Here is an 18,562-nt window from a genome sequence, read left to right on the forward strand (position 1 = left end):
TGAAATATTTACAGAAATCAGTAGATGTATCTTCTTAACGAAATCAAAAAAAGAAACCAGCCGTAACCACCGTCTACAACAGCAGCTTCAAGAAGGCAAATCAATGTCAGCAAATTCATATTGCGCTTTTCGTACTTCAAAGGCGGAGATTGCGGTACTGATCTTTCATTCTTTTCGGATCATAAAAAAGATGACAGTCCAAAAACAAGGCTCACTTGAGAGTTGAGCGACACAAGAAATAACCAAATATCTTCAAAGCCGGTATACGAACAAGTTCATTGACAGAGTTGATCAGTTTGAACACAACTGCAAGGCCTTTCTTTCGATCGAATGCCGGTACCATTGCTGCCGGTTTTTCAGAAAGTAATCGTGTTGTAAGGGCCAATACATCATACAGATTATCATCCTTTAAAATTTTGAAAATTTTCGAAACCTTACAGCACGGAACAAACAACAACTATCATGAAATTTCTTGACTATTTAGGTAGGCATCAACATAATACGTATTTATACTAAGTCACGATAAACAATCCGTCCATTTTAAACCTATTAAATGTGGATATTGTTTGTTAGACAGAGCGGCTCATTTCGTCATTGTTCATCAAAATCGAAATTTAACGCTTACTTCGTTTACGGTGGCGATAAAATTTAATAATGCATTGAATTCACCGTCTCGATTCATAGTGCCACTTTCTTTGGGATCTGGCATACAGATTAACCGAGAAACGAAAGTTAACATATGTGCGCGTATAGTTACAACCTCATTTCTAAACATATATCAGCAAATACAACCATTAAAAAAAAGAAAAAGAAAACTAAATAAGCGATATCGACAAATCAGAATCTCGTCTCATCTGGTGCAGTTGCCTTCGGGTTTTTTATGAACTCATCTCTTAATCCGAGCGAAATCATTTTGTGACACATTCAGTCATATAAAACCCACCAGTAGGAATTTCATGTCAAGAATCGATTTGTTGATAGTTAATTAATTGATGCTTATTCCCGAAAAATTGCTTCCCTTTTCGATGTCCAAAGACCCCTTTCTGAACAGAATCTTTGCAGCAGTAAAATTCATTTTGAAAGAGATAAAACTGGAATAAATGTTAACCGGGATAGCCCTCCTTCGCGGTTAATCACGTTGTACAGTGATGGTGAACGTGGCAGAACAACCCAGTAGTATAGCTTGATAGCATGAAGCACCTCAACTACAGTAGCACAACGTTGCACAATCAGTGTCAAATTGACGTTCATCAAAAATTCGCTTGCCAAAAAGTAATATAATTGAATTTGTATCTAAAACAACCGTTATTATCCAGTAATACGCTCAATAACCAAATCGAACAAAATCTCTTTCTGAACAAAACCTTACAAAATAATTAATTATGCGAAATCGATATTACAAAACCAGATCGATATTACAAAATAATTAGTTATGTGTAGGTATTCTATATTAAACTTCTTATATCAAATACTGTTGCAACGAAAAGCCCCAAAATCGGAACCACTATAATTTTTTGAAAATGAAATAATAGCTATTGAAGGTACGCAGAAATTAATGATTACCGTAGGATCAGCTCTACTCCAAAGTTCAGGATTGAAAAGAATATAATCGAAAAGATGTTTCAACAGCGGTATTCCCGAAGGAAGTGTTAATAGGTATTTTGAAATATCAATTAAAATATCCAATACATGTTGAGTAAGATTTGAAGGCGACGACTGAAATAATGCATCATTCATTATCGTAATTAATAGTAATCATTCATTGCTAAAATCACTATAATCCAAAGAATTTTAAAAAAAACCTCATATAGGGCTTGAGAAATGACGAGAAATGCTCTGCTATGATAGAGTTGCTGAGGAGCACTTGAAGCAGTCCTTAGCAGGAGAGATACAGCTGATAGTAATTTCGAGCTGAAATGTTCACCTAATATTTGCAAAATCTTTGTTTGAAGCTTAAAAATATTCTTAGAAAAAATATTTTAACGGAGATGCAATGCCTAAAATAGGACAATAATAAATGATAATTTTTTGTTATCCTTCATTTTCGACAATCGTAATGTCTTTCTGGAAATTGTATGCTTTGATGAAGAGCGAGGCAATATATAACCGGTAACTTCGGCTATCGATGTTACGATCTTCATTATCTACATTGCTCTCCACAGAAAAGTTGGACAAAAATAAAGCTTGAAGAGAGATTATTCAGTTCCTGAGACTACATGTTTTCAACCATTGTTTTTTTCAGAATGGACTAGTTTAGCATTTGAGGTTTGCTATCTTGTAATCGTTCAGCGATACATTCCAATCAAAAAAAGATGAAAAATCAGAAGCAAGAACTAATTATGAAAGAAAATTCAGCCTAGCTTGATTTGATGCTTGAACCTTAACTTCTTCTTACAGATTAACTGAAAATGTTAGACAAGGGAAAGAAAAGGGTGGAGCATTTTATTTCCCCAAAATCTATCAAAAAAGAAGACTAAATTCCTGTGGTAGATCGTTGATTAGCGATGAAATGCTCAATAACAAGCAAACAAAGGATATTTTGGAGAATTTAATTTTTCGAAAAACTTGAATTGCTCGTCACACTCTTTGGAATAAGTTCTTTAAAAAGAATTACAGCAGAATGGTGATAAAAATGATAAGTGGAGTAAAAAGAAGGAATGGAAAAGATGAGATGCATGACATGCTGCAGAATAGTAGGAACCAATCGGATATAGCACCAGAAATGCGAACTAGCAAATATTACCGAGACTATAACCGGAAGATGTCTGATATGGAACTGAGAATACGAATGAGCAAATAACTAAATGGGAAAGTATTCTACATGAAGAGCTACAATCAATAATAATGTAGACGTAAGTCATATTAATTTTTCCCTTTCACTTCCTCATCATTGTGCTAATTGCACAAATTCTAACAGTTTTATATGTGACATAAAAAGGTGATTCACTCCATATAGCTCTCTAAATAGCATGAAATTAAAAATCACCAAACATCGATTTTCCGAACACTTCCATCATACTGAGGAAAGTCTACTTGTGAAAACAGAGGCAAAAGCATCTGTATACCACCTAAGGAATGTAACGAGTTGTGGATTGAATAAGTTTTCACCACTTCGACGCCCTAAAAAAAACATCGACGGAAAGCTTAAAAAGTAGAACTTCGTATTAAATATGACACCATTTGCTTTGAAAAAAATATGTTTGCTAAAAAAATCCTTGAAAACTGGTAGAAATATGGACCTCTTTCATAATGGCATGCGGGATCTGCACAAAGTACGGAGAACCTGTTTTAGACGCTGAATGTAAGCACAACTGCCCATCACAATTTTTTGGTGAATACGCTATCACAACGGAAGCACTGAGCTTTCCATCAAATAAAAACTGAAATATTCAAGTATCCCAATTATGCAAAAGTAACAATATAAATTCAACTTCTAATAACAGATACCTTTTTGTAGTCATCAGCGAGGTCAGTCTCGGCTTCGTGCAGAAAACGACTCTGATACGATGGTCCCAAACAGAAGATTGCATTAGCTTGTTGGGCACTTAAGGCTTCCGAAAATACATACAAAGCTGCTATCTGACCACAGAATGGTTCTTCTCCATCAGGTCCGCAGCCAATACTACATTTATCAAAATGTTCAGTAGTTGAAACAAACCTAAAAAATAATGATTTTCAAAATGACATCAAATAACTAATAATGATTAGCACACAAAGGTAGCAATAATTGATAATAATCAGAAAAGAAGTGAAGTATACCAAGACACGTCGAAAGATTCAATCATTTGGCCATCCACGAAACACTGAATTTCACTCTTCGACCAACGAGAATAAATATGTGAGATAGTAACATGGTGCCACCTAAACAAAAGCTCAGAATAACTGTGAGCATTAAAGCAAGTTTCCATAAAACAAAAAAAAGAAAAGACGAACCTTCTAGGTGTCAATTCAAATCGTATACACCGTGCTGTTTCCTTACCTACGACTTTAATACAACTGATAACTAAGCAACTTCCCATAATATAACAGTTGTAGCCAACTCCTTTTGTAGTTCGAAAACTGAAAAAAAAATCTTTACTGGAGAAGCAAAAACAAAAAAAAAGATTAGAGAGATTGGAACATCCTAACTGAAAGCTAACTGTTCTGACCAACGCTCAAAAAATTTTAGGAATGAATGAAATCTATACATACCAATAGATGTATGGACGCTCCTTTTCGAAATTGACGCTATTTAAAGGGTCCATTTTCAACCACGTACAAAAACTCCAGCCATTTTGATAAGGCCACTTGGTCAGTGGAGGTAATGCAATACCCTCAAAGTATCAAAACGTAAGCTGTCTCTTACTATTAAACTTTCCTGCTCTTCTATTTTTCATTAGAATTTCTTTTAAGGCTGATGTAAAGAAACTAACTGCACTATGCACACCAGGGAACGAAAAGAAAACATCCGCACCATCGCGCTTTGGCATTTCTCCCAAAACATCCAAAAGTTTGATTGAGTTCTTACGCTGTAATTTAATTTACGTAGTTGTAATGGCGGCTCCTTTTCACCTCAACAATAACTGAACAAAAATTAAGAAAGCATATAAACATACCCATTTTCTATTTACTGCCTTCAAAGCACTGAGAAATCTTTTGGTTTCCTTAACAGTAATACTATAAGTTGTGAGCACTCCAAGAAGTTGCACCAATAAATCCGAGACAATTGCATCGCTATTTGATAACCGATCCAGAATCTAAAACTCCTCACGAAATCAAATTGGTCAGAAAATAATACGAACTTCAGAAAAAGTTCCAACAAAATTAACCTCTAAGATAAGGCCAACCCTTGAACAAGCTTGCAAATTACGAGTACTTTTCCTGACAACGCCAATAAATACGCTCCATATTTCTGCCTAAAAGATACTATACACTTTAACTCCTTTTCAAATAACAAAATTAGTACAAAGAAAAAAAAACCGATAACTGCAGGAAATTGAAGATTATGGGAAACAATATCACCGAACTGATAAGAAAATGATCAAGCAAACCTCTAAATGAGATGGAGCTGCATCTAACAAACGCAGCAAAAGAATAATATTTTTAGGATTTTCGATGATAAATTTTGATTCAATATCGAATGCTCCACCAACAAGCTGAAAAAAAGGGATTTTTACAAGCTCAAAACAAAAAAAGGAAATTAATTCCTCAGAAATGAATTTATTCATTATTAAGATAGTGATATGTCTTTTTCGACTTCAATGAGACATTTAAACTAACTGCATTGAATATCGAATCAACAATTTCTTTGTGTGTAAGAGTTCCATCCTGTAGACCCTGTTGCAACCTTTGAAATGTCTCGTCGGGCAATTCATCTACCGAATGAATTACTACGGTATTACTTCCCACTTTATTCTTAATCAAATTAACTTGTTTTTCGAAATTTTGCACAACCTAGAAATAAATTTTGCAATAAGTGTTTGAGATTTTGCTTTTCTCATTGGATTTTGACACTTTTTTTTATAGGTAAGACATTCAAATCTCTCGAGTTTTGCCTTCATCTCTTTGAAAAATCTACCCTGGAATGCTCAGCTGTTTTAACAATACAGCTTTATAAAGGTTGTTGTAACCGTTTAGTGTCACATTCCAATGTTTGAAATCCATGGTATTCGTCGTTATTTCAGCTTATATTGCTTTCAAATGAAGCTAATGTATAAACGGACAGGAAACGGTTATCACAAAGGGAATTAGTTAAGTAGAATTTTCAAGAATAATGACGTTTTTTTTTCTTATAATCTAATTTAATAACGTTGTATGAGAACCAGAGAGAATGGGAGAGAAAAAGAGGGAAAAAGAGGAAAATGATGGATTTTAATTTCTCAATTTCTTGAAATATTCATTGCAGGAAATAGTTGATTATAGAATGAATATTAACAAATGTTCGCACGTTTTGAAGCTATAATACTAATATATTCCATGCCACACTTGCATTTTTTCTTTCCATTTGTTCTCTCATTTCGTCAGAAAAAAAAAAAAAAACCAAACTTCTGTAACATTAACGTGAAACAAAGAAGTATTTCTAAAAAATAAGAACTAAATACAAAATGAAGCAAAATACCTGTTCAATCTGCTCTTCGTTCACAGAATTATCATCTTGATCACGGGCATCAGCAATTTTTCCTTTAATAGATTCAACATCTACGGCTTCTTTTAGGATACTGCTACAGGAAAAATCATCAGCGGTTGATGTTATGCGTCTTTCATCCAACCTAACATCCACCATTTCGCCTTCACTTTCAGCATCCCATAAATTCTGCAAAATTTTTTGTTACTACAATGAATATAACTGTCGAATTTTTAGTACTGCCACAATTATTCTTTTTTTTTCTTAATGATTAATTAAACGAATGCTTGATCATTAATAGTCGTTGTACCAAGTGCCTCATATATTCTCTTTGCCCGAATGCACGCCACAGTCTAGTAATTTATTATCAAACAATAATTGATATATCTGGTAGAATTTAGCAAAACTACGTAAGGTGAATTATTGATAATCCGGATAACTTATTACGCGATAATGCCGATTTTTCATTTTTCATCAAGAAATAAAATTAATGTTTACATTAGTCTGCTAATAATAAATGGAAAATTCGCATTATCGCAGTCAGTGATAAGTATATCCTGATTATTAATATTTGCATTAAAGTGAAATGACAGAAATAATAGCAATGATAACGAAATATGTTAGACGGAACAAAAGTAATAATTACCTGTCTAATAGTATTACAATTGTTCGAGTTTCCAATGTCAACTGTAACTATCTCAGCCTTACTATCACTAATATCGTTGGCAGACATTCTTGACTTCACCACGGCAGTTCCTCCTACCTTCCGTTTCTCTTCTCTCCTCTTCCCTTCTCTTCTCTGAAATAAACTAATTTTGAAGTCTCTCTAAATTTCAATGTCACCTAATCCATCCAAACAACAAGTACTCCTCAACCAACGTTTTCTGTTTCCATCAACTTTTTGTCACAAAAATGTCACCAAATGATCTTATCAACAGATCTTACTTCATAAAACCAAGACAAAATAATGCCCTATTCACACACACGCACGTACGTAAGCAACATTTCATAAGTGTATTCAGCGTACATTACGTTATTCCTCCGTCGCACCACCCAACCTATCACCCGCGAGAGAATAAAAGCCATTGAAGAGTTATGTGTAGCGAAGCATACTGCTTGGTGTGAGAGACATTTTGCTATGTAGTAGACAAGGTCAAAGTGTTGCAGTTATGAGGTCAAGGTAGTTAGTATTCATTACAGATGGCTCAATTGTATAGCAATTATACGGTATTAGGGTCAGCAAGCCAACAACAATACTCTTCACATCTCATTGTTCAATGTCCAAATTGCACTTCACGTTTCTATTTGTCTCCTGCAACTTTCACCTATCCACAGGTTTGTTTCCTTTTATATTCTTGAATTGTTTATAGTATGATTTGTATGCTAGACATGCACAAACGAGAGCTCGTGGCTTTAAACCTTTGACCTTAGTCCTTAATTCTTAGATAGAATAAATGTGTGGCGTGGAATGGGCGTAATAATATCTAACGTGGAGCCCAAACTAATTTTAATTTCGGGATGTTGATGTTTGGCTATTATTTGACATAAAATGAGAGTTTATGATCTTAAGTCTTTGATTTTAGTCCATAGATAGAATAATGTGTGGCGTGAAATGGACGTAATATTCAATAATGTTTGATGTGGAATGCTTGGCTGCTAACATTTGGCTATTATTTAATTTAAGCGAGACATATCGATAGATGAATATAGATAATAATTTGATGTGAATAGATGGATTATGATTATTTCATTGAGACAAGTGTTCTTTTGATGGATGTGTTGATATGATTTTTGATATTACGAATGAGATAATGAGAAAGGATAGAGGTAAATGTATGGTTTGTTTGAATATTAAGAAAGCAATGAATTCAGAATGCATATGTTTTCTTTATTTTAATATTTTTCTTTATTACTTTTTTTTCTTCCTTACATAACACTTCCATTTTTATTATTTTTTTTCATACATAAATAATAAGAATAAGAGAAGCTACAACAACAATAATATGACTTTTTGCGCACTTTTTCATATGCTTTTTTTTTTTCCAGAGATGGCCACAAAATTTCATATACCCACAAGGGTCATACTTCCAGTACATTCAACCATTTATTCGTCATCCTACTCCACAAACTGCCATGCAATCAGCTTTTCATCCACCGAATCCTTCTAGTTGTTATGTATTTGGTGTAAATCAAAATCAAAAAGTGACAGATAGTACCAATAATACTAAACAGTATGTTTCACAGCATGCTGTAGGCATGAGTGATATGCTCGTTCGTCGGATACGTGATATTCTTATCGATATCTTAAACTCAGATATATGCAAGGTAAGGATTTTTCGTTGTGGTAAGGAGAAATTGTTATCATATCATATTCGGTACATTTAGGAGCATGTGTCATCAGTTGTAGTGTTACTTCTCTTTCTTGCACAACTCATCAGCTCATTATTTTACGTTTTACATCACGTTTACTAGGTAATGATTACACTAGAAACTGTCGGATTTTTCCTCATCTTACACATTAAATTCATTTTTCTCTTGTTTAAATTTCATGACTATTCCATTTTAATCTTTTTCAATTAACTCTGCTGTGTATGAATAATGTTTTCAGTATGGTGTTACCATTTGTCAGCTAATGGTTTTGTTGAAACAGTCATGTGCAAATTGTAGCATAATATTGCTGCCATCGATAACGGATGACTTCAAGGGATTTTTACGTTACGAAATGACCGATTATGTTGAGATTGAAGATGACCTGTGTCGTTATCGCCGTGCAACGCTTTCAATTCAAGTGAAAGATTTTATAAATTACAATTTCACTTATTCGTACTAGATTAACTGTTAAGTTTGTCCACCAAGACTTTGATTCCCAAAGATGTTGACTATGGTTATTTATTATAATTTTATGCTAATTTAGTTTTCATTTTCGAGAACTGTTACTGAATTTTTATTATGGCTTGCGGATATACTTGATGGCTTTTACTTAGGCCGTGGTAATTAAAAGTTGTCATGAGATAGTGAGACGGATGGATGACAAAAGGGAAAGTAGCCATAAGTTCATCCCTAAAAAGTGCTCCTGTGAATTTGATAGAAAATTGATGAAATAGATGGGTGGGTAATAATTTTGCTGAGTTAACAGATAAAGATATGTATTTGAATAGTTAATCACGGTGTATATAATTAGATCTTGGTGCATGAAGGATTTGTTTTTCAGCCTGTTACTTGTTCCTGAATAGCAGAAATAATTCACATCGTTGTGACACACATAGTAAACTCTTTTTATAGATATCAACCACACACAGTAAACTCTTTTTATAGATATCAACTACCTTTTTTTCAGGAAGAAAATATTCCAAGCTCATCAGTTTGTGAAAGGACATCCGATCGCTCTAAAACATGCCCTGCTACTTTAGCATTGCAAAAGTGCTGTATGACGACAACTACTGCTACAAATGGAAGTTATTCAACAAAGAAAGAGGAAAAACTTATATCAGAAAAGGAAGAAGTAAAGGAAAGCACTGTGTGTAAGAGTGCAGAAGAGTCTTCATATAACTTCATTAAATTCTGTAACGATAAGGTAAAGTTTTCCTTTTTTCTTTTTTTTTTTTTTTTCATTTCGTGGCAATAATGGGATGGAATTACTTTTTGATATAGTGATTTCATAACGATCCTTTAAATTATATGCTGAATAATCTATTACATCAGAAGTATGAATGGAGATATTCAAAATACCGTTCCATATATTGTGGATAAAGACAAAACGGCTAAATATTTTGTGATCTTAGTTCAAGTTTCTGGGGCATTTGTAAGCAGGTAGATCACGTTTTGATGTAGTATTTATTTTGCATCTAATTTTGATTTTTTCAAAAATTTAGAGCAAACAATTTTTTGCTAGAAAAGAAGAACACCGTAGAAATGATGGTGCTGATAAAAGGCCTGTGGCCGTTCCTATAGTTCTTGCTGAAGACAAAAAATGTAATATACCGCAGGTCAGAAGTGATGCAATATCGGAGTATTCATATATGTAAGTGTAGCATTCGAAAGGTTTTACAATTGTATTATACATCATCTATTTCACAATTGTATTATACATCATCTAATCTTTAAAGACGATCACTTTAAAAGGTCGAGAAATTATGGGACAAATCAATAGTTTCATCTTAAAATTCAAATTCAGACATCTATAATTAATTTTTGTGCGCTGTATGTTACATAGATCAAACTGGTTCTTGTAGGAGGAGCGATCTAAGTAAAATTATGGAACAATGGGAAGAAATATTTACCGGTGACTTGAAAGAATTGATTAGATATTTACAGATGGTAGATGATTACTTTAAAGAAAACGATGGCAAATTTACTTTATCAGGATTCAAGGTTTATCCTCTTTTCTGCTGTATTAAATTTACTTATGAAGAAATATTCGTTACTGGTGCACATATACATATAGGAAGTGTTTGGGGAATTGAATAAGCGATGGGAATTTTGCGACATTGATTCACTAGAAATGGGTATAATAAATGTTGTGCATGGTATTGGTCTGAATGAAGAACCCGTGCTCGTCGTCAATCCAGTCATCAGGTATTCTATTCTTCAAGAAAATCATATTTATGTAATAACTAGCTTATGTTGAATGTCTTCCCCTTAATAGTTATGCAGAAACCAGTCATTTAAAAATATTCTTCAGGGAAATAAAATTTCCAGAAGTAGCTGAACTTGCTAAGAAAATCTATAATTTATTGTCAAAACTGTTGCAGTCTGTGAATTCTGTGGAAATTGAACTCATCGTTCGCGCAGTGGTAAATGTTTAACTTTTCGACGAAGTCAAAAGTATCAGAAGTTGATTCGAGAATACGTTAGGAGTATGAAATCTGAGTACAAATTTCAGAACTTTGGTATTAATGACAAGAAAACAATGGATGAGAAGTATGCTCTGTTGTGGGAAGTACTCAGCGACTCTCAGTTTCAAGATGTTTTTGTTGTTGATGTTTTACGAAGACAATATGAAGGTAAATTGAATCTTTTGGGAATAATTTATGCAGAGACATGTTTAAACTTTTGTGTCAAGAGATTTTTTCGTTAGTTTTCTTAGGCTAGCGATGATCCTCATATACACTTATATCATGTTACATGAGCAGCCAAAGCATTAAATCGGCTAGAATGAAAGCGATGTTAGTAGCGTCAACGACTTTACAATTGCATAAAGCATCGAAGTTATTGATTTGATAAACCAAAACTTTTCAGAACCTGGCTTTGATGTTATGATACGACTCAATCCGAATTTAAATCTTCCCAGAATATTTGCTGAGTAACATTTCTGAAAACTATGAAGGAAACGAAAACTTTATCAGATTATTGTTGGTATGATAGAACACATCGATCAATGTAGAGTTGGTATTCCGAAATTACAATATATGTTTCAGTCCTTGAAGAGAATTCTCGACTTTGTTATAATTGGATTTTTTTTTTCTATGAATAAGATTACTGCTAGCGTATTCTTCATTAGTTGCGATTTTGTGCTATTTTTGATTTTAATTGTAGTAGTAACCCTAGAATCAATGGAGAAATAAAATGTATTTTTTTTTTCATTTCCATTTTAAAAATTACAGTCGAGCATCTCATAGTGAGTGTTAAGAAAAATAACATCGCTGGTTTAACAACATATTACTGGTTTTAAATTTAATTTATCGTGTTGTTTCTTCTTTCTGCTTTTTAACTAGAAGCAACTGATATGACTATACCGTTGCATCTAGTTGATGTCTTCCTTATACCGATGTCCGTTGCTTTAGCTCACCTGTATACTTATTGTACATTTTTGATCTTCTTTGGACATTTTGAAAGTAGTGATTGGATGTATATTGTTGCAGCCCATAGTTCTGAGTGAAATATACTTCTGTATATTTCTTATTGAAGGATTTTCTATTTATTCTTGTTATTGAAGGATTTGAACGATTGCCTTTCTCTCAACTTTTATATTTTCAAAACATTTGGTTTAAAATACATTTGCATTCGATTTCATACCGTGTGATTATCATTGCTGTTATTATCAGTTCATTTTGCTGATTACTAATGCTGCAGTACAGTTACTTTCCGCTTAAAATTCATGGTATGGTTTTGCGGTCATATATGTATCATCAAAAGTAGCCACTGAAATTACTATTTGAGCTGAATTTGGCATCAAAGTTATTTTTAAGAGATGGTATGAAGTATAATAAGTGAAATGTTCTTTTTGTTGGTAATACTTGCGGCGTAATTTCCATATTCTATTTTTAAAATGAATCATTATCTCTAAGGGATCTATAAGGAATCATTGTCGTCACAAATCGATATGTAAGGTACCATTGTCGCCATTTGTTTCTTTTAAAACATTTGAATGATTCCAGAGTCGTATTCCATAATGATGGTGATTGAGAACGGAAAGCTTCATCCTTTTTTCTTTTTAATTTTTGCAGGGATCATTCTTAAAGAGTTTGATGTCGGTGTTATTACCGAAAGAATTGTCTGATGAAAATGCTTATCTTCCAGTTACGTACTGTCAAATCGATTTTCCAAAAATTACGAAATAGAGTGAACAGTTGTCGACCGAGGTTGCCTCCGTTAGAAATGTCAAAAAAGAAACCATTAATTATCATTTTCGGTTGTACTGGAACCGGCAAAAGTGATCTAGGAATTGCAGTGGCAAAGAACTTCAATGGTGAAGTAATCAGTGCTGATTCGATGCAAATTTATAAAGGTTGAAAAACTTTCAAATTTCGGGAACTCAAAAGTATTACTAATTGATCAAGTTTGGAGGGGGTATGTGTTTTAGTTTGCCCACATTTTGATTTTATGGGAATTAACCAAGAATGAGCAGTGTGTCCACAGTGTTTGTTTTTTGTTCGAGAAATGCTTATTTCATGGTAGAAGTAAATAAATCTACTTCGTATATCAGCGCTTTATTTTGATGATAAGATTAAAGGTGACATTCTGTAGCAAAGCAAACAACAGAAATCGAGCCCTTTGCAGCCCTTTTTTATCAAATCAGTAGAATAAAAAAGACAGGAGATAACAATCCTAATCTTATAGATCGAAAAATAAGTCACCTTCCGCGACCTTTGATTCCTCGAAAAAAGCTTCATTTACGTAACATTATTTTATGAAATGTCGAAAACAGTCATATATACAGTGTTATAGTGGATAAGAAGAGAATGGATAGTTCAGATTCTAAACTTCCATATATTATTGACAGCCACATACGTCATTATTTCTGCAGGATATTTAAGAAGTTTTTACATTTTTTTTTGCAGGACACCTAAGAAATTTTCACATTTTGTAGGGATGCCTAAGAAGTTTTTCAACTTTTGGTAGGGGAAAAAGAGAATCTTCTAATTTTTCGTTTTAACTTTTGAAAAATTGTTTTTAGGCTTGGATATTGCTACGAACAAAGTGTCACAGGAAGATATGAAGGAGGTGACGCACCACATGATGAGCTTTGTTGAGCCTTCCACTTCTACATATAATGTACACCAGTAAGCACCATTTATTAGATTCGTTCCAGTTTTCCACAGAATTTATCTTATGTTTGTTTTCAGATTCACTAATAAAGTATTGCCTTTACTGGAAGATCTTTGGAGTATTGGCAAATTACCTGTTGTTGTCGGCGGTACGGGGTATTACATCGAGGGAATTTTGTTCAAAAACAATTTGATACCAACAAATACATTCGGTACCGATTTCGTGAAGTTTCTTTTACAGTGGATTTTCAATGAGAAGAATTAAATTTCTCAAATTTTAACATGATCCAATCTTTTTAAAGATTTCTGAAGTATTTTATCTCTCAAATCATTAACAAAAAGTCCAAACTTAAATTGTTGTGACAATTGTTGGAATAGTAATTAAGGATTTCTCATATGGCTTGAGTACCCTTTAATTTTGTTCAATAAAAGATATGCTTAACAATTGATTATCGCCAATTTCATTTTGCTGGAATATCATTTTTATCGAAAAATAGATGCTAAGAATGATTTCGAAGATCTCTCAGATGAAGAAGTTTACGAATTATTGAAACATGTCGATTTGGAATCTGCCATGCAAGTAGGCTGTGTTATTCTACTTGTTGCTTATTGTTAACACCTTTAACCAACTTTAGAAGCTTACTTTTCCACCTTTCATCTAGCTAGTAACCTTTCCATTTTCGGTGGTATTGTAATGCACAGCACAGCATAACGGAATATGAAATGCGCTGTAAGATCTCGAACAACAACTTATCCATTATTAAATGTCTAAATGCAGTTTCCTCTGTATAATGTATTGTGAAATTGTAAAAGTTTTCCGACTTGTGAGCTGAACTGCTTTTAGGTACATAAAAACAATCGTTTTCGCGTTGTTCGTGCTTTGCAAATTTATTATGCAACAGGACAGCGTAAAAGTGAATATTTGAAAGAGCAGCATCAAAGGATAAAATTAGGCGAAAGGCTACGTTTTAAAAATGTGTTATTACTTATTCTGGATGCTGGTAAGGAATTGTTGGAAAAACGACTAAATGAAAGAATTGCAAAAATGATCGAAAAAGGACTAAGGAAAGAAGTTGAAAACTTTTATGAACAGGTGAAACAAATTACTCGAATTTTCTTCACTGATTTCCATGATGAACTAGCATAGCACTATGCTGCTAAAAGAAGAAGTTAGAATGGAATGACAAATAAAAAGTAATTGTTGAACTGGAGAAATCTCATTGTAAGGTGATAATTTGACCATTATTCAGATATAAGTGTAATTAAAGACAAGGATGGTAACATTTTCAAGTAGGGAACGTCTAGCTGTGAAAGATTTTAAAGTGCATTCAGTTCGATATAGGAATTTGTTGTCAGCTCAGGATCATTATTTTTATTAAGAGTCTAAACTACTATCAATGAAAAGCGCTAATTATGTTTATCTGAAGAAAATACTGTTCAGTGAGGCATAACACTGTCTTGGTACTACTTAATCATTGTTATTGCCCTGTGAATATTTCTCCATTATCTTTTTTCTGTTGTCCCCTTCGGATCATCCACATCACTCTGATTATTTGCGTCATTCCAGTATCACTATTAACTTTTTCTTTGCATTCAAACCAAATTACTGGAAAGATGCAGGGATTTAGGTTAAATTTGTTGCAAACTAAAGTAGATGGATTATAATTCTGTTGGTTTCTTCTATTGTTTTGATTCCTTGTGGAGAAACTGTTACAGTATCGCCACTGTCTAACAGCTCATGGAGTGGCTCAATCGATTGCAATAAAGGAATTCCATGATTATCTACAGCTAACTCCAGATAAACGATACACGGAATTGGGTGAGAAACTGTTCAGCGAAGGTTGTGAAGCTTTGAAATTGCACACGCGACAGTATTCACGAAGGCAGCGCCGATGGATTAAGCAGCATTTGCTTGGAGGAAGTACTTTAACGGAGGTTATCATTACACTAATCTTTTTTTAAGTTCTTTGCGATCAAAGTTAAAGTTTTGAAGCAACATGCAATACGTTAGTTACTGTTTAATACTTCATTGAAGGAGTTATGTTTAAACAAACTGTTATATTACTTCTAGCGACATTCAATTTCATTCCAGTTCTTTTTTTTCCTTTTTTTTCAGTCAACCAATATAGTATTTATGGACACCTCGAAGAATTTTCATGATGTTGTAGTACCTAATGTACTGAATAGAATCGACCAGTTTCTAAATATTATCAGTGACGATATTTTTCTAAAGCGAACCAATGCGGAAAGAAATCAATCCTTTACAGTTGATTTTGATTACAGAAAGCTGGCTAACCAGGTGAAGGTGTTCATCATTTATTTTCTTTTCGAAAATTTACGAACACCCAAAACTTTTGAATAATTCATTTATCGCCTGAAAGTAGTGCTATTATTAGATGTTCATTTCAGGTTTATCATTGTGAAGCATGTAAAATTGATGTGCATGGTACGGTAAACTGGGAAGCACACTTGAAAGGTAAAAAGCATCGGAAAACGCTCAATAATAATAAACATATGGATAAGTCAATGAATCATATCGACGAGAAATAATTGGTTATTCGGAATCTATCAATGATTGGGAAACCTATACTTTGTGAATATATTTCTAAGTCAATTACATTTTTTTTGCAAGGTAAAAGTTGGAGACATCGATAATATAAACAATTATGCTTTATATTTTGTTTCCTCTGAAAATGCTGACATATATATTACAGTGATTCTTTTGTGTTAGAATAGGGAGAGGGAGTAGGACTGGGGTAAATAAAATTGTCAAGCTACACCAGTATACGGATATTATGCTGTTATTTTCGTGTTCCCCGTACGATGATGTATCCGGTTTACAATATTTCCTGTCTGTATCATAACCGACGATGGAAATCCTGCAGATTATACATTTTCCAGTAGATGAGTGCTAACTTGATTAGCTAGTAAGGGTTATTTCCTCAAATGTTTTGCATGGTTGCTTTTTGATAATTCAAAAAAAAATCAAGTTTAGTTGTAAAACTTAATGTCAATATGCTGAAATACTTGAAGATTCGAGAGTAAAGTATGTAATTTGTTTTTCGAGAAATCTGTAATTTAAAATTTGTTTTTTTGCTTAGGGAGGGATTACAGAGAAATCACATTTCTTTGCAAGATAAAGACTGGAGATATGTTTGGTAATCTGACCAATCATTTATTATATTTTTATATTGGAGAGTCTGAAAGTCTTGCTCAGAAAATCTGAGAAAGTCTGACTTGGGTGACGTGACATCTGATAATTTACTAAACTTTCAAAATTTTTTTCAGCACTTTTTGCAAATTTTTTACTTTTTGCGAAAAAAAAGAGAAAAAGCTGTATCCGGGAATCACATAATCACATAATACAGTCTTCCCATTCAAACCTTGACGAGATATCTTGACAAGATCATGCAATGCTAAACTTATCACTGACAATATCAGTAATTACGTTTTCTTTTGGTTTTAATACTGTTAAATATGAGAGTTTTGAAATGATAACTATCAAAACTAGAGAGATGTTTAGAAGCATTTAAAGCATTTTGAAGCTATCTCACTGTCTTATTTGGATGAGAAATGCAAACCCGATCATGACAAATCAATGAATTCCAGCTAAAATGAAAGTATAATATCAATCAAAGAAGTTGGTATTTCAAAAGAAACAATTCAGGAAGAGGAATTTATGAATAAATTTTTAACCCTTACGGCTGTTATCTTTATTCATTGCTCAAGCCTTTTTTTTTCACTGGGATTTGTCATACTAAAAGTAATGTTGACTATAAGGAACTGAAAATTCACTATTTTTCAATGAATATATGTGATTGAGTAATGGGAAAGCTAGTTTTGAGGGATGAGGTTTGTGTTCCTGTCAGTTCACTTTTACAATTGTATATGCAAAAGGTATATAGAGTGTAAATGTTCCTTCATAAATCTTCCATTTAACGAGCAAATGGGAAAAGTCTGCTTCATTTACGTTTCTTTCTATAACATTCCATTTTTCATTTAAAATAAAAAGTTCTTTTTCCTTTTTTTTTCACTTCTACAATATTTTAGTTATGTAATTGGAGTGCGTGTATTGAAAGGTTCATTCATTCATCCATTCATTAATTAGCGACTGTAGCAATTAGAAAAACTGACATTGATCCAAATGATAGGACAGATAGAAATGGAATGTGAGCATCGATGTTGCAAATATTGGGGTTCACGGTGACCGGCAAATCGAAAACGGTAAGTGCTTACTGCTTCTGCGAAAGGATAAGCAAGCATTTATCGCCTTCGAGTACTTACTTTAGCGCTTTCATTTACTTTACGATAAATAGGCAGTATATGTTCTGACATTTGTCTGGTCCTAAATAAATTGACTTCTTCGAAATGCATGAAACATTTTCAGTGTAAAAAATAGAACAAAAAATTTTGTCGTTAGATCGAATAAATTAATGCTATGAAAAAAAGCTAAAAGTGTCAGAAAAGACGGAAATGTTTAGATAAGTGATATGAACAACACCTATACGATAAATAATAGTGATGGTTTTTGAGGTGATCGTAAATCTTTGTGAAATTGATTGTTTCACAAATCTGTTCTTGTTCTTGTTTGTTCTTATCTGTTCTTGTTTTGTTAAGCATAAAATGTCGTATGTCATTGCAATTCATCAAATGGTGACAGAGAAGAAGTAGGAATGATTCAGTTGAAAAGCATTGCAAAACAGAATAGTAGATGGAAAAAAACAGAAAATAATCGACTTATGAAAGCAACAGATCAAACAGAGACATCTTGTTTGTTCACATTCCAGAAGTGACACAAATCTTCCATTAGTGTTTGTCTTATTCTCACCATACCACTTCCCATTTAAATATTTGTTTTTATGCATTGTCCATTTATTAAATGAAGGACTGCCACTGACATGTGTGTGTGTGTGTGTGTGTGTGTGTGTGTGTGTGTGTGTGTGTGTGTGTGTGTGTGTGTGTGTGTGTGTGT

At 33.2% G+C, this 18,562-nt stretch overlaps 3 protein-coding genes across 3 annotated transcripts in view; 2 read left to right on the forward strand and 1 right to left on the reverse strand.

Moving 5' to 3' along the window:
* Positions 1-6,908, reverse strand: part of LOAG_17777 (rugose) — a 29,796-nt gene extending 22,888 nt beyond the window's left edge. The window contains exons 1-18 of the mRNA XM_020450437.1: positions 6,750-6,908; positions 6,098-6,292; positions 5,260-5,433; positions 5,031-5,135; positions 4,809-4,895; positions 4,596-4,736; positions 4,413-4,508; positions 4,192-4,313; positions 3,934-4,059; positions 3,760-3,861; positions 3,448-3,658; positions 3,240-3,380; positions 2,987-3,120; positions 1,803-1,911; positions 1,564-1,716; positions 1,109-1,293; positions 626-767; positions 216-406 (exon numbers count right to left, since the gene is read on the reverse strand). Of these exons, the coding sequence (XP_020305894.1) occupies positions 216-406; positions 626-767; positions 1,109-1,293; positions 1,564-1,716; positions 1,803-1,911; positions 2,987-3,120; positions 3,240-3,380; positions 3,448-3,658; positions 3,760-3,861; positions 3,934-4,059; positions 4,192-4,313; positions 4,413-4,508; positions 4,596-4,736; positions 4,809-4,895; positions 5,031-5,135; positions 5,260-5,433; positions 6,098-6,292; positions 6,750-6,836 (2,501 nt within the window). The 5' untranslated portion in view covers positions 6,837-6,908. The remainder of the gene's footprint in view (positions 1-215; positions 407-625; positions 768-1,108; positions 1,294-1,563; positions 1,717-1,802; positions 1,912-2,986; positions 3,121-3,239; positions 3,381-3,447; positions 3,659-3,759; positions 3,862-3,933; positions 4,060-4,191; positions 4,314-4,412; positions 4,509-4,595; positions 4,737-4,808; positions 4,896-5,030; positions 5,136-5,259; positions 5,434-6,097; positions 6,293-6,749) is intronic.
* Positions 6,909-7,234: 326 nt separating this feature from the next.
* LOAG_17778 (hypothetical protein) lies at positions 7,235-11,409 on the forward strand (the record flags this gene model as incomplete). Its single annotated transcript, XM_020450438.1, has 10 exons — positions 7,235-7,438; positions 8,150-8,428; positions 8,712-8,891; positions 9,441-9,677; positions 9,976-10,124; positions 10,336-10,474; positions 10,548-10,678; positions 10,785-10,896; positions 10,986-11,106; positions 11,342-11,409. The coding sequence occupies exons 1-10, from the start codon at positions 7,304-7,306 to the stop codon at positions 11,407-11,409; spliced, it is 1,551 nt and encodes a 516-aa protein (XP_020305895.1). The 5' UTR covers positions 7,235-7,303.
* A 1,134-nt stretch (positions 11,410-12,543) lies between these two features.
* LOAG_02994 (tRNA delta(2)-isopentenylpyrophosphate transferase) lies at positions 12,544-16,255 on the forward strand. Its single transcript, XM_003138531.2, has 8 exons — positions 12,544-12,830; positions 13,500-13,605; positions 13,669-13,802; positions 14,088-14,170; positions 14,435-14,683; positions 15,307-15,525; positions 15,707-15,889; positions 16,000-16,255. The coding sequence occupies exons 1-8, from the start codon at positions 12,602-12,604 to the stop codon at positions 16,138-16,140; spliced, it is 1,344 nt and encodes a 447-aa protein (XP_003138579.2). The 5' UTR covers positions 12,544-12,601; the 3' UTR covers positions 16,141-16,255.
* Positions 16,256-18,562: the final 2,307 nt, after the last annotated feature.

This window comes from Loa loa (genome assembly GCF_000183805.2).
Source record: "Loa loa unplaced genomic scaffold supercont3.126, whole genome shotgun sequence".
Taxonomy (NCBI): domain Eukaryota; kingdom Metazoa; phylum Nematoda; class Chromadorea; order Rhabditida; family Onchocercidae; genus Loa; species Loa loa.